Raw genomic sequence first — 15,796 nt, 5'->3', positions numbered from 1 at the left:
CCGAATCGCGGATCGCAGCACTGGCTGTAGACGGCGAGGTGTTCACTCTCAGTAATTAAAGGTGATGTTTAGAAACGACGTTTCACTTCTTCAGAAACCTGGGTTCCTTCAGGAAACGCGATTCTACCATTAAGAGGAATAGACAGCTCAACACAACGCAGCCCAGAAACAAATTCGGCTGGCCTTCCTTCTGAATATTTAGTGCGAAAGCCATTTTGACTACTTTACCTCGTGATGTATTGATGGTAATTACCCGCAGATTATGTGGACACACATCTTTATTCATCTGGCCGAGTAAGCTTTCACAAAGCTACTACTGACTGTTGCGTAGATCAGAGAAAATGAAACAAAATTATCTCGGCCTTTTCTTCGGGCTAAAATTTCGCAGACAAGGAGGATTTGGCGCACAGTTTTGTTTTATATTACATTTAGATGGATTATTTGCCTTATTCGTTCAAATTACTCGAAAATACCCTTTTTTTGCGGCGACGGCGGACCAAAGCAGAAGGCTTTCGCAGCAATGATGGCAGTAGCGCCATCACGTGCTTTCCGGACGAATGAGGACTCTACCGAGGTTGCAGAGAAACGCATGAAAGGAAGACTAAGTGTTGGGAGTGGGGTGGTGGGACAGTCACATGCAATGTTTTCTGTGCCCAATTTTGTTGCAGTATTCGAGAAAGCGCTTTCAAACAAAGCACAAAACCACTTTCTCCCCATTTCCTTTCCCCGCAGCTTCACCTGTAGCTAAAAGCAGAGCAATCGTCCCACCGGTGGGCGCAGATGGTGCTACCGGTGCCACAGTCGTGAAAGCTTGCTGCATTGGTCCGAAGACGATGAAGATTTGTGATTAATTCTGTCCGAATCAGGCAAGTATCCAACCGAGACGTATACATAAGAAAAAAAGTGAGCGCCAAATTCCACCTTTGTGCGAAATTTGAGTCCGAACAAGCGGACAGTTGGTCCGAAGAAATTTTTTTCGATTTTCTCTGAACGTAACCGTCAAATGAGAGGCGGGTGGCCACCTTTTACACAGGTTTAAATAATGTTCATTCTGCGTAAAAGAAGCAGCCCCGCCGCGGTGGCTCAGTGGTTAGGGCGCTCGACTACTGATTCGGAGTTCCCGGGTTCGAACCCGACCGCGGCGGCTGCGTTTTTATGGAGGAAGAACGCTAAGGCGCCCGTGTGCTGTGCGATGTCAGTGCACGTTAAAGATCCCCAGGTGGTCGAAATTATTCCGGAGCCCTCCACTACGGCATCTATTCTTCCTTTCTTCTTTCACTCCCTCCTTTATCCCTTCCCTTACGGCGCGGTTCAGGTGTCCAAAGATATATGAGACAGATACTGCGCCATTTCCTTTCCCAAAAAAAAACAATTATTATTAATTATTATTAAAGAAGCAATTTCTACTGTTTCTCGTCTCAGCGATTGTCGCCCACCAAGCGGACTTAATTTTGAATGTCAGTGGAAGAGCACGACAGGGGAAGTGCATTATTTCTTTCCGGTCGTTGTGGTTAACTAAATAAATTTGTTCCGAGCTCTCCAAGTGCTGAAAATAAAACAGGCTTTATTTAAAAAAACTGCGTAGTCGCTCTAGCGGCCGCAGTCTTGTTCTACGCAACAGGTTCGCATCAGGGAGACAAAAGCGGTTCAGAACGGTGGCATTTTCATATACACTGCGTCTGCTGAGGTTATTTTCAGTGGCCTACAACCTTTTCCTTGAAACTTCACGCGCTTCTGACCTGCACTACAGAGTTTATATTTTGAATTACTCGCACGAAGTGTAAAATACATACTTGTCTGCCCTTGGCGCTATCGCCAACAACCCTATTTAATTTCACTGCTGTTACCCGTATCAGATTTTCAATCCCACCTGTTCACATCTATTGCCAAGGGCGTCTTTCATACACTTTGGGTTTTTGTGACTTGTTTAACACCTTGCGTCAGGTGCCTCAAGCCTCCTGAATCCCGTGCGTCGTGTTTTTTTTTTCTTTCTCTCGAACGTCAGTACAGTGTCTACACGGCTTGGCGCTCTAAAAACGAAATGGATGAACCTCTATTTGATGGTGATCACTGCGAGGACATAACTGTAATAATGTTTCTCTCGACTTTTCGTGTCGCACACACCTCGGGCTTGTGAGTGTATAAGGTGATGAGGGAATCGATGAATTAATGCTACGCACCTTAGGAAGAAGAAACTGTCAACGCCAATGAATCCAGCTGTTAGGATCATGCTTTGCCACTGATCAGCGTATAATACCATGTTCATCATTCGGGCTGCAAACAGAAATATGCAGAGTGTAATTTTTAACACTTACCCAGCTCCGTGGAATTGTTCATAAAAAGCCCAATCTTAGCAGACTCCAATATTTTGTACGAAGTACAGCAGCAATATGCCGCCTTAACCACGTTTCAAAGATTACTCCGTCACGTTTTTTAGACCCAAGTGCCCACGCAGGTCTCGGCCGCTGTGGCTGGCGCTTAACTTTCAAAACACATTGTGCAGTTTGGCGTAAGCGTGTAGATTTCATGAGGCTTAGAATTTTTTTCTAAGTTTGTTTATATCAAGTAATCGATAGGAAGTATACATTGCGGAAACATGAGTATTTGATACGGTCCCTAGATTTAGGGTTGTGGCCAGGAAGTAACGAAATAAACACGATAAGAAATATGTTACCTGGGCGCAGGAGCATTGACGGATGCAATTCGCACTTCAAGCATCTTTAAACAAACCGCAAAAGGCAATCCTCATTGTGACAAAACGCTGGCACGTCTGAATGATCGAATGCGGATCAGGGCGCGTTGTGTTTGTTGTAACGTGAAAACTAACGCATGCACAATACGTTATCACCGCAAGCCACAGTCGAAGCCAGTAATCCTGATTCCAGGAACGCAATATTTCGTGCTCTTTTATTCAGACCGGAAAATTGTCACCTGAGCTTGTTAGCCTACAAAATATGAGTGCACTTATCTGAGTGCACTTATCACCTTATCTGTGCTTTTGTAAGCAAAGGCGGACATGTACGCTTATCGTCAATTCTAGTTTCTCTTGTCTCATGAACTCTTGCACGAAAATAATTGACGGGAGAAATGTTGTCCCATGGACTCACGTACACCATACATCAGACGGAGAACAGTAGCAGTGTCCCATCACAATCCAGACAATGCTGAAGAAGCGGATGCCATGCAGGAACCTCAGGCTGCAGGCGTCAGAGCTCTTCTCCCGTGCAATGTGAAGCATCATTCGTGTATTCGACGCAACAGAAAAGGATTTCAAAACAGATAGCAAGGCGCCTGCAAACAAAAAGATTATAGCGTCGCGTCACTCTTTGTTTTGTAAACTGTGATACATGCGCTGGCGAGCTAGTGTATACCATGTGTTTTTTTTTGCGTGTGTTGTGCGTTTTTTACTTGTTTTACCGCCTTCAATACCCTTCACGACAGCATCCACTCAGGCTCGCTCTCTCAACCCAGATATATTGCTTTCTGCTCCGTCATTTAGTTAGCAGGAATTCTCATGGGTTAAGGCGAGTAAATGGCGTCGGCTAGTAGTTAATGAAATTATCACTTTACACACTGACCTTTAGTCCTAACATTATCGTGTTTTTTTAGGTGGAACAAACTCATTCTTACAATACGCGACCTATGGCGGGAAACTCATAAAACCATGTTGATGTTGTTGTCACGTAGTGACGAGAGTCCAGAAGTCAGGAAGGCAGCGAAAAGTTTTTCCTAAAGAAAATGTTTATTGGGTCGACCGGTGCCCACAAAAAAAACTTAATTACTCGGCAGCGGCGATAGGAACAACTGTATTCGCCGGTTGTCGAGCAAAATGTATGCCGCTGTCGGCCCCGCTACGTTTAAAGCTTACTAAGAATCATCAAGGTAAGTTGCCAAAGCAACCACAACAATCTTGGTCCATGTAGAAGCGGTTGCGTGTGGCCGCGATTATTCGAGATAAGTCAGGTCGCATCTGCAGTCACAAGCAAATCATAAATTCCAGTTTTGGTAGCTCTGAACGTAAACAAACAGCACAAAGATTCGCGACCATATGCTTGAAAGACATTAAAGAAGCCCAAAATAGAGGGAACAAGTTTTCAGGGGAAAAAAAATCATCCATGGCTCTTCGTTTCCGCGTTTGCAGAGCCTTCTCGTGTTCAGCGCCTTATTGATAATGGACATTAGACGGCCACGGACACTTAGAATTGTGCGCTAAAAGACAATGCCAAATGCCTGAGAACGCTCGCTAACGACCGAAACGAGAAGCCCTGCTGTAGCAGGAAAGACGTAAGCAAACAGATTTTTGTGCGTCTTATTCGCGGTTGCTTGAATTGTGACCAGAATGAACCCTTAATGAGCGTCGCTCTTTCGACACACTCTACGTTCAATTCCCAAATGTAGAGAATCGCTCAAATGAGTACACTCGTCTACTTATGTTCGGTATACTGCAAGTCTGCATATAATAATGTGTTATCTGCGAATCCACTCACCGAGCCAAAATTCTTATACTGTTTTTACTGGCTAAGCCATTGATCAGATTGTGACACTATCGGCAGGGAGCATAGTTTAGACTCGAATGACCATGCAGATACTGATTTCCATAGAAATTACAAATGCTTGTTTTGTTTCAACTGTGCTGTAAAGAGGTTGTCGAGCTCATTAACCTTTCGGGCGCCTCTCGCCATTTCCCTCCTAACCAGGTTTCAACGCAACAGCGTTACAGCGGTCGTTTAGAGAAAAAGCCATGCGCGTTGTGACACTAATTCAGGATCGGTCAACAGGGCAGTAATGTCACATGTTCAGCTGTGCAATGAAAACGATTCAAATTAAAGTTAAATTGTGGCGACGACGTCGTCACAATTTAACTTGAATTTAATTATCATGACGCAAATGGCATTATGACTTACAAGGATGTAAAGTAAAGCAGAATGGTGTAGAGGTCGAGCATCCGTCTGGCGGGCTAGAAGACCACGGTTCGAATCCCAGTCGCGAGCAATTCTCTACCGTATAAAAAATACTCCAGGTGTCGAAGAAATTGCATAACAAGGCCGCGGGTGCTGCCTGATCTCGGTGACCAGAACCGACAATGCCCTCCCTCACCAGAACAGGATTTGGCCACCCTGGGGTTGTACTTGGCTACAACATGCTATATGATATATCCAATAAACTCTCGGCCCTCAGTCTCCACTGCTGAGGAGCAACTGACCAAGGCGGCGGTCAGACCGGCGACGCAGCGGAGGATGCTAAGAATCTTCATTGGAAACTGAACCCGGCAACGTTTAAGGCTAGAACCTTATCCAGTGAGGCTATCCTAGCAGTGCTGTTCGGGGACCTAGCGGATAACAAGTGGGATATCAAAGGGCTTAGTGCGGGTAGGGAGACAGAGGAGGCGTGCGCAGTGCTAAAGGGCAGGTACGTCCTATGCTATCGTGGATTATCCCACAGACGAGAAATAAGTGTGAGATTCCTCATCAATCGGGATATAGCTTGCAGCATAGAGGACTTTTATACTTTAAGCGACTGTGTCGGAGTTATCATAATTAGGCGGAATGAGAGGTACAAACTGAAGGTGGTACAGGCGTACTATATTACATCCAGCCATGACGCCCAGATCGTCGAAAGCTTCTACGAAGACGTGGAATCGCCAATAGGGAAAGTAAAAACACAGTACTGATGGGTGACTTTAATGCCAAGGTTGGCAAGAAGCAGGCTGGAGACCAGACAGTAGGTGACTATAACATAGGTTCTAGGAAGAGCAGGGGGAGTTATTAGTTGTCCGCCGAGAGAAATAATTTACGAATCACGGATACCTTTTCACTCAAACGAGAGAACAGGAAGCGGCCTTGGAAAAGCCGCAATGGTGCGGGGCTGCGATGATAGGATTGTAAGGTCTCGAATTAGCCTTTACTCGAAGAGGGAATAGAAGAAACTAGCAAGAAAGAAATTCATCAACTAGCTAGCGGTAAGACCGCTAGAACCGATATTCGCGCTAGAACAAATATTCGGTTTTAAACGAAAACGACGACCTTAATGTTCAAGCAATGAACTATAAAATAATGAAGGTATAATTACGGAGTCGGCAGTAGAAACACGCGAAAGAATGGTTCGACAGAATACCATCAAACTCTGTCAGGAGACTAAAATTATTGTTACGAAACGCCAATGCAACGCAATGACAATGTTTGATGTACCTATATGCGGTTAAACAAGATTGCGGCGAAATGCTGAGTCAACGACACATTCTCTTTTCGGGACAAAGAATTATTGATAACAGTTGAAATTTTTTATGATAAAGTTCTTTTAATCAGTCACAAAAGCATCATATGCGTTGCATGGTCACAATGGTGAGCGATTATGCTTTTCTCGTTTTTTTTTCACAGAGCCCAAACTTACTTCGATTCCTCCTTTTCGGATCCTCTTGTGAGCTGAAGATGTCGACTGCTGTTGCAATCAGGACGACTAAAGCCAGGACGCCCAGAAATGATCTGCCGAGAACAAGTAAAAACAGAGGCACGAAATGAAAGAATTAACACTCATTTCGTGTTTCCTACCTTACGGCTGCAGTTGGGTAAAAAACATTCCAGGGGTCGTTTACTGTACTCACATTATAAGAACTTGGCCTTTAGTGAAGGCAAAATTAGTGGCTGTGACGCAATTTTTGATGCTGACATCTGCAGAAAGAGGGAGAACTGAAATACACAAAAAATAATAGTGTCAAGACTAATTGAAAGAGCAGTTGAGTACAACAGTAGAAAATATTTTCACTCTAAAAATACAACAGATGCGTGCGTTTACATTCGAAGTAATTATTCCTGCAGGTATTGTTTCCCGGAAGTACTGCAAACTTTTCTTTTTGATGGCATTTGTGGTGAAAATCGTATAGATTGCTCGCTATGAGTCTGAAGTCTTGAGAAACAGGTACTGAAAATTCAAACTGCGTTGTCAGTGGTAACTGATGCGAACCCTAATGAAGAAAGTGGGTTAGCTCGCAATAGCCACCTCCTTAAAATGAAAACTTTATATCTTAAAATAAAGGCACACTTTAGAGAGACACAATATCACACACTAAATAGGCACTGCCGGTACAGTCGAAGATTAAATAGTTGACAGCTCTTAGAGCAGAATATGATTAAACCTCAACGTGCTCGTTGCCGTGGACATATTTTCAAATGTGTGGTAGCTCATGAAAGAAACCAAGATTGGAACAGCATCGTGAATTGGCTTCTGCAGCAAACTTAGCGGGAAACAGAAATTATTTACTTGACGACCAGATAATTATTGTTTCACAGGCAGCAGCGAGTCGGACAATTACATTGCCGCCCACTCAGGGAGGTGTTCGGGGCGGTGCAGCATGATGCAACCGTGGAAGGCGGGCACCAAGGCGCAGGTGTACATGCGCCCCTCTCTACGCTAACCTATCCTAACTGACAGCAGATCTAGTGCCTGCGTCAATAAAATGATCGGTCCCACGTTGGCGAACGGAGTCGAGGTACTGCTGGGCTCGTCATATATCGAACACCATTCAATCTTTTCCCAATACCACTGCCTCACCGGCGAGATCAAGTCGACTACGTGCAATTCAGGAACACCTAAACTTCGTTAAAATTTAGCGAACTCGTCAGCCAATTGCAAACTTCACAGAAATGGGTCAGTGCTTGCACTGAACTTCTGCGTATCCAAAGAAATCTGTCTGCGCGGTTGGGGGGAGGGGGGGGAGGGGGCAGGAGCCTACACGTGAGGCATTACCCTGGTTCTAGAGTAGAACTCTACAGATCAGGACCTTAAATTCCAGGGAACGATATTACTTATGTCCTTCGACGCCACATCGACCGAGATGGCAAGGTAAAAACATGATTGCATATCAAGCTCCGTGAATGGAGAGAGACGCTACCCGTCATGCGAAATGGTAAGTCGAGTGAATGGGTCTATGACGGCTGGATGATATGTTTCCATGCTGATGCAGTTCTCGTGCCTGACTCGGAACCCAAGGGTCATGGGTTCGATTCCAGACTGATTAACGATATTTGTTCTTGGAAATAAATAATTTACTCTACATTCTTATAAGTCATAATGACAGTTCAGTGAAGCTACGAGGTCATAGTCGCTATTTAACTTGACTTGTAATCATTTTCATTCCACAGATCAACGAGTGACGTCACAATTCTCTCGACCAATTCTGAATTAGCTTGACAACACGCATGGCTTTTCGTTTGAACGTCCACTCTAAGAGTGTCGCTTTAATAACTGGCCGGCCTGATTTAGTGCCTCTAGATATCGCCATTTGCGAGGCGACAGTAAACACCTCAGCAGAACTTGATCGCGCCGAAGATCAGTGAACAAAAAAAAAACGTTTTACTCTTAGGATCAGAAGCTGGCCGAAGAATACTGCGCCTATGTCTACGCAGACTAACTAGGCGCCTATTCCTGCTTTCGCAACTCCTTTTATAAGATTTACCACACCTTGTCAGCAACAATTTTTTTTCCACAGCATGGCCCCTGAAAAGAAAACTCGACCTAAAGTGGCCGCTTAAACCCACGACGCAGATATTGAAAAGTGCGATGCCTCGGAGTCCAAGCTCTAGTACACGGCTGTCGCAGTAATGTTCTAAAAGTCGGCGAAGCTTGCTACTTCCAAGAAACAAATACCTTTTCCACACTGTTAAGCCTGAAACGCTTTCAGATTTTTTCTCCTAAAATTACTTCGGACAACGTCTAGAAAACGAGATGAACATGACGCCACACACGAGAACAAACCTGAAACCGATCATGACGGCTTAGATAAGGGATTATTTATCAGGAATATTTCAAAGGTGTTAATTCGTTCATATGGTATCCTGCAGAAAAAGAAAAAAAACGGGCCCTGAACGGGTTCGAACGAGCGGTGATGCAAACAAAGCAGCTTCGTTTCTTGACGCCTTCGACCATTCGGCAATCGGCTATTCAAACTTGCAAGTTCTCGTGTCGAGCGTTTGGTGTCGCTGTCTTCGTCTCATTTTAAGGCGATAGCCTTTAAAGGGGCCATGACAGCCTATATTCACGCATACCCTGCTTATCGCCTTTAATTCCCAGCAGGTTAAATTTAAATTCCCCCAATTTTCAGTTGATTCTGTGCGGTAAATATTTTTAAAACGAATTTTTTTTTCATTTCTTTTGCGAACTGCTTGCTGGCCTGGCAACCTCTGATCGCTGGCGTCACGAGCGCATACACGCCACGCGTCGTCTGCTGCGAGCTGTTGAGGTGCTTGCATGCACACCGCAGACAGCGGTCGCTCGAAAAGTTTTTGCCTTTTAGCCTAGCGAAATAGAATGCATTTTCCGTGGTTTCTTTCGGGAAGCCTTCAACTTAGTACGCGAACTGAGTGATTCTTGAGAAAGCGGACTTGCCCGTGGCACCCACTTTCCGATTGTTGAGGAAACAGAATTCGATGGACCTCTGCTTTATTTTTTACGCTGAGAAGCATGCTGTTCATATGTTATGTGTGTGGTCTCTTTTGAGCAGTCAAGTGCTCCCGTATGTGAAAAGCGGCACGTGCCGTGCATGCCTTCACCGATGTGCGCCGTGAAAGCCGCGGCGTTTTGTAGCTAGTTACCAAGTTCTTGTCCGCTATTCATCGACTTGATAATTCAACACAAAATTATCAAAAAGTGCTCTACAGTAAACTTGAGGCACGAAAGGAGCCGAGAAAAGTGCCGAGTGTGACGAGCTCTCTGCATATACGCGTTTATAAGTCGAACATACATTTCCTTCGAGAACCATTTTGCAGGAACCAAGCCGCTTGCAAAACGCTAACGACTCGAATGCTTTCACTGCCCGCACAGATGAATTGTCGCCGCCGTCTAAATGGGTGCTTCGAAATAATATACAGCATTTAGCATTTTGCTGCGCGAGCGCATTGTGCCCCAGGAGTGCGACGATTACAACTGCAGCCCCGCGCTGGGGTTGTTTACATGCATGGCTGTGCGCAAAAAGTACTGCTCGTATGCGTGGCATAAAATCCAAGGTGGGTTCTCCTTATCTTAAATATTACGTACTCTTGCTCACAACTTGCACTTTTACTTATTTACACACCATGATAACACTGCACTAAGCGCAGATGATGCTATATCGCCTGCTTGGGAAACGCTTCGCATAGGATACCGGCGCTTCCCGCTTATTGTATCTGTTTTCTCTTATGTCATCAAAAATTAAATTTAGATCGCTTTGGCTAAAAATACGTTCGGAGATTACTTGAATTTATGAAAACAACCAGATTTGCTGTCCACAGTCGACGCCGACGGCTGCTGCCGGTTGCCTTCCGTACATGCAGTGCAGACCGGGTCACATATCGGCACTTTCCCCCTATTGTACTCGCGTCCTGCTATGTAGGCACTCGACGCTTTGAGGACACTGTAGTCAAAAGTACGCTCGACAGCTATTTGCAGGCAATAAAACTTCCGAATTTGCTCTCCGCAATCGCCGAAACCGCACACACGAACCCTGCCTACTCGCTAGGCCTCGTCACGAAAGGGGCCGGTGATACACCGTCGACCGAAATTCAAGAATATGGCAAAAGTTCCCCACTGATTAGTAAGAAAGTTTGAAGACATGATATGTAGCCACTCGTTTCGCTTTTTGCTGTACGGATATGGTACACAAGCGCAGTTTTTTCGGCCGTCGCCTCACCGTGCGTGAAGCTTTCTCTCGGCCGCACAAGCCCAGGCGACAGTGTCGAGCGACGAGCGGCACCATCGTGCGGCGTTTTCTGCCCGTGTCGCTTGCCTCGCCGATCGGTTCTATGCGCAGGCACTGATTGAAAGCACATCTTTGCTGGTGCACGCACATCGCGTATGTCGCCGTGGTTAGCATGCATGATGCCCAATAAGTTTTAAAATTCTTAAGTTTATAGAATGTCATACCAACTAGTCCCCTACCACACTCTTCTGGTTCCCGCTAAGCTGATTAACATTACTACGATACGCGGTCATTGATCGTACTGGCGTCGTCGTCGGTCTAGCGTGACAGACCAGTACGTCAGCGACGGCACTTGCATACCGATCAGCCCAACGACCTCGATCGCCGTCGCATCGGCCTATAGTGTGACCGAACCCTACCTATACCGAAGAAAAACTGCGTTACTGTCATTATCGTTTTTACGGTACCAGTTATTCATATATGGGGGACGACTGCTACTTCGGTCGCCCGCGAAAGCACAGGAGGAAATGAGACCTCGCTGCGCATATTGCAGCAACGAGAGCAGACGACGTTGCTCCGTGCATGTGCTAGTGACGTCACGAGAGCTTTCAATATGGTGGTCGCTGCTGGTGGGAGGAGTCTCCCGGTCTCAATTTCGATCGGATTTTTTGGAATATACAGCGCGTCCAGGGCAGCCAAATTTCGGAAATTGAATCATAAGCTCTTGTATTAGTCAATGAAGCACAAAACTGCAATACGAAGGACGACCATGTCATGGCCCCTTTAATGGCTCATACTCGAGTTGTGCGTTAGTCCATCCGTGACACTCTTCAACTCGATAAGACAAAAAATCTCTGCGCACGATGAGATTCGAACCACCATCCTTCCGTTCCGCAGCTGAGGTTGTTACAGACTACGCTATGTCCTGCCAACGCATATGTAGTTCTCCTTGTCTACGACGCTGGAGAGTGTTTGCAGAAAGGAGTCGAATCAGATCGATGCCTCCGAAATGCTCTCCAGTGTCTCCAGCATTTAGGATTAACAAACAATGGTGTACTTAATTAACATCTTAACCACACATCAGTGACACAAACAGCAACACCGCGCTAAAGGGTTTTGCCTCACAATACTTTAGGTCGACAGAGTGCTCCCTCAATTTTATTTATCTATTCTAAGCAGCCAATTTTTTCTAAAGCCGCTGAAAAACGGGCGTTCCCTGAGGCACTTCCAACAGCTAAATGAACCTCACGAATGCAGCGAAGGACGTTGACTGTTCCGCCCAGTACTAAAGGAGAAGGCGCTGTACGGGGTGGCTGTTAAAACATCCGTAGGGACCCACGTTACAAGCGGCAGCCACGAGGCGAAGACGAGAAGGTGGTGCCAGCCCGCGGTGCATGGTGTTATGAACGGGATCCGCACCGGCGATTAAAGCGAAGGTTCATCGACCGGGATGAACACGTGGTGGCGGCAATTTCGACAGATCGTTGACCCCACGAGGACCCAACGAAAAAAAGATCTGCTGGGAACTCGCCTGCAGAATCTTTCCCACGCTCTTCACGAAGGGGGGAGATGACCTTCCCTTCGTCTGTTTCCTCGCAAGACGCGATCGACGGTGGTCAGACGGTAGAGGAAGAAGACAACGGCGCCTTCGCGAAAATAACTGTGACTTTCAAGCGCCGGTGTTTGGATAGACGTACAGCTTCGGGCGAAGAAGCAGCGGACCTCCGAACCCTCCTCGTCATTCTTACGGTGCTCCGCGTGCTATGTGCGGTGACTCTTCCGATCTGTGCATCGTGCGGGCACAGGGCGGAGCCTTAGTGTATTTAACAAGCATCTTGAGCCGGAACGAACGCTCTGGGCCTTGGAGACAAGGTTTATCCGGTCGCTCAACGCTATGTACTTTTAATTCCTGACTGTTTGTTTTTTCCTTCGGAAAAACTTTAAATAAGATTCGCTAAGTGCCAGTAACCCTGTATGTGTTTATCGTTCCCAAATGTCACCTTCCATCCTTCCGCATCCCTTCTCCGGCCAAAGAACGCTACCCTGCATCAAAACAACTGGCCATTCTACCCGACCCCTAACACCTGGTGGCAGCGTTGGGATCCGAAGCCTAGGCGCCTTAGCAACTGGTGGCAGCGGTGGGATGCTGCTACACGACCCGTTACAACTGGTTGCCAGTGGCGGGATCTGAAGTCTGGGCGCCCCAACAACTGTGGATCAGCGATGGGTATCTGAAGCCACAAGCGACAACATCTGGATGGAGGCTACGGGACTGACAGTGTCGGCCATACTCGACAGGGTGAGTGCCCGATGTTTGCCACTCATTTCGCCAGACCGCACTAGCACAGGCCGATGTTAGGTGTGGGATTTTGGTTCTCTGGGTAATGCAAAATTTGGCATTTTAGCGACAGCTACATTACCGTAGAATTTCGAGCCTTTAGCGTGGCGGCGCCGCCACGCTGTCACGTGTTTGGTCACGTGGTACGGAGCAGCTGCCGGCGACGCGGCGCCGTGGCTGATCAGGTGGTTGGTCACGTGACCAAGCTCCACTCAGCCAGCTGTAGATGTGCCGTCACTCCAGGTTTATCCCAAACTAAACTACCGCCAATTTCTTGTTTTGATCGTTACCAGGTGGAGCTTGTAAGTCAGTGGGGATTAGCGGCACAAGGTGCGATCCGCGATGGACAAGTTCTAGGTAGAGGACCTCCTCCTTGAAATTCTGAAAGATATGCGCATTTCAGTTGGCGCCACTAGAACAAGAGAAGCAATTTTGGACATTATGCGGGCGGAGGTGGTAACAGTCGAGGAGGAAGACGAGACACGGGAATTTATTCTGGAGCGAAGGCACCGCGAGAAGAAGAAACAGGAAAGGGGAAAACTTCGCGAGGAATGAGAGAGAGAATGGGAGGCGAAGAGTAGCGAGATACGGACTGAACTAGAGAAAGTACACGAACAACAGCAGCAAGAGCTCACGCGTAAAGTTCAGGTGCAGAATTATGAAAGAGCGATGGCCCATTTGAGATATTTTCAGAGGAGAAAATTTCAGCAATTTACTCGCAAAATTCAAACGGATTTGCACTAAGGAGGTGCTGGACCAGAGCTACTGGTCAAGGTTGTTGTTGGCCATCCTCCCATGTGATGTCGGCGGCGTATTAACGCGCCTGTCCGACGAGGAGGCCGACAACTATGGGACACAAAAGAGCGCACTTTCCGGGTACTTTGAAATCGTGGGAAACCGGACTCCAAGGTACGAAGTGATGGAAGTGGGCAGCGCTCCAATCACTGTGTCAGCGACCAGCGTAGGGAGCCTGCTTGGTCAGCTGGGGACACATCCGCTGCCCAGGGGAGTAACGATAGGAAATATTTAAGCCCAATAAGGAACGCCAGTTCGGCAGATGCAAGGGCAGCATTTGTCGATTCGGAGGCTGATGTTTTTCCTCAGGAAGCAATTAGAGAACTCGTAGGACAGCGCAGTGAGGAGTCAAAATAGACACTCCTTCGATGCGGCTGGCTAGATATAGTAGCCAAGTGTTGGAGGCGCTTTTCTGTAAAGAGAGTGACCGCGAGTCATCTGTGTGCGCCGCTAAAACCCCAGGCCAGAACGCAACGTTAACCAAAGAGTGTAATTCAGGTAGATTTGCTGGCCAGAGAGTCAGTATCGTGTGGTCGGATAGCGGACCTCAGGAGAGCAAGATGCTAGGCTCAGTGGAAACTAAAGTGCAGTCGGAACAATTTGAGTCTACGACGTGCAGTGACTCATTAAAAGCGCGAGCCGATAGTTCAAATTCAAGTAGGAAATGCGGCTCGGTGCTTACTCAAAGAACATATCTGAAGGATGAGGGCACAACCAGAAAGGGAGGTGCGCAAGACGGAACAGCTAGGGCAGTTTCTGGAAAGCGGCTGCGTGCAAGGAGAGCCAAGCCAAAAAGGAGACCGCAGAGAAAGGACAACGGAAGGGCCCAAAACATTCTAAGGTTGAAGTCCGGTCAAAAGTGTAATCGTCCGAGGATGTCACCGCAGCACTCCAGATGCGATCGGCACCGCACAAAGGCCAGACTGACTAGACGGGTTCGGAAAAAGCGAAAGCCACCAGCGCCATTGTGGCGACACTGCTGAAGATTTTGCATGAGGAGTGAAACTCGCAGTGGGCCACAAAAAAAGCATGCACTGCTACCGCATAAAAGAATAAAGCAGAACGCGCGCCTGGAAAAAAGGGAAACGAAGTGTATTACCGAAGGCTTAACGATTCGTTCGACGCTATGTACTTTTACTTCCTGACTGTTTGTTCTTTCTTTCGTAAAATATGTCAATAATTTTTCATAAGTGCCAATGAGCCTGTTTGTGTTTATCGTTCCCAAATGCAAGCATCCATCCTTCCTCATCCCTTCTCCGGCCAAACAACGCTACCCTGCATCGCAACATCCGCCATGCTACCACCGGCGTAACAATGGTCAGGGGTGACTGCACGACTGTGACCGCTTTTCATGAAGTCGCGTTGACATGGCGGTCGTTGTTGTTGCCTTCGTGACATGGCACATACCCACGACAGGGGATTGGTCAGGGTTCTGTGGGGAGATCCAATAGAATAAGGTAAACTGGTTTCAAGCTAATGATTGAGCCTTGGGTGAAATTTCAGAGTAATTTAAAACAAAAGGAAGAAACAAAATATTGGGAGAGAATATCTGAGAATTAAACAATTGAATATATGAAAATATCCAAACGCTCTTTTAAATGCGTAAATTTTCGAAACAATTAGCAAGGGAATCTGCTTCTGTAGCTGTTATATAATTGTGAGGTATTCGCAAACTTGATGCAATGCAAAACCCCTGGCGCTCGCGCCGAAAGAGAGGAGGAGGGGAACCGGCAAAGTGAGACCCAACTTCATAATGGGAATTTCTAGGCGTGCTCTCCTCTGATGTGAAAACCTCCGGCAAGAGAGTAGGAAATGCTCCAATGTCTCGACTTCACCACAAGCCGCATAAAGGTTTGTGGCACTGCACCCGCATCTACATAAGTAAAGATTTAAACGGGGAATCCCGCACCGCATGAGAGTCGTCGCTGCCTCACACTGCCGGGTTTTACACGCACTAGCCTTCGATGGGTACATGAGATGTTGGTAGTCAACAG

General features: G+C 46.8%; 1 protein-coding gene across 3 annotated transcripts in view; it reads right to left on the bottom strand.

Annotated features, from left to right (window-relative positions):
- Positions 1–15,796, bottom strand: part of LOC144111901 (nose resistant to fluoxetine protein 6-like) — a 66,814-nt gene that overhangs the window by 24,468 nt on the left and 26,550 nt on the right. For 2 of the 3 annotated variants that reach the window (XM_077644937.1, XM_077644939.1), the window contains exons 4-7: positions 6,602–6,686; positions 6,391–6,482; positions 3,112–3,291; positions 2,181–2,274 (exon numbers count right to left, since the gene is read on the bottom strand). In XM_077644937.1, the coding sequence (XP_077501063.1) occupies positions 2,181–2,274; positions 3,112–3,291; positions 6,391–6,482; positions 6,602–6,686 (451 nt within the window). The remainder of the gene's footprint in view (positions 1–2,180; positions 2,275–3,111; positions 3,292–6,390; positions 6,483–6,601; positions 6,687–15,796) is intronic. The other variant, XM_077644938.1, reaches the window with a different exon arrangement.

This window comes from Amblyomma americanum, unplaced genomic scaffold, assembly GCF_052857255.1.
Source record: "Amblyomma americanum isolate KBUSLIRL-KWMA unplaced genomic scaffold, ASM5285725v1 scaffold_12, whole genome shotgun sequence".
NCBI lineage: Eukaryota > Metazoa > Arthropoda > Arachnida > Ixodida > Ixodidae > Amblyomma > Amblyomma americanum.
Note: the sequence above shows the minus strand (reverse complement) of the source record. Positions and strands in the feature narration are given on the sequence as shown.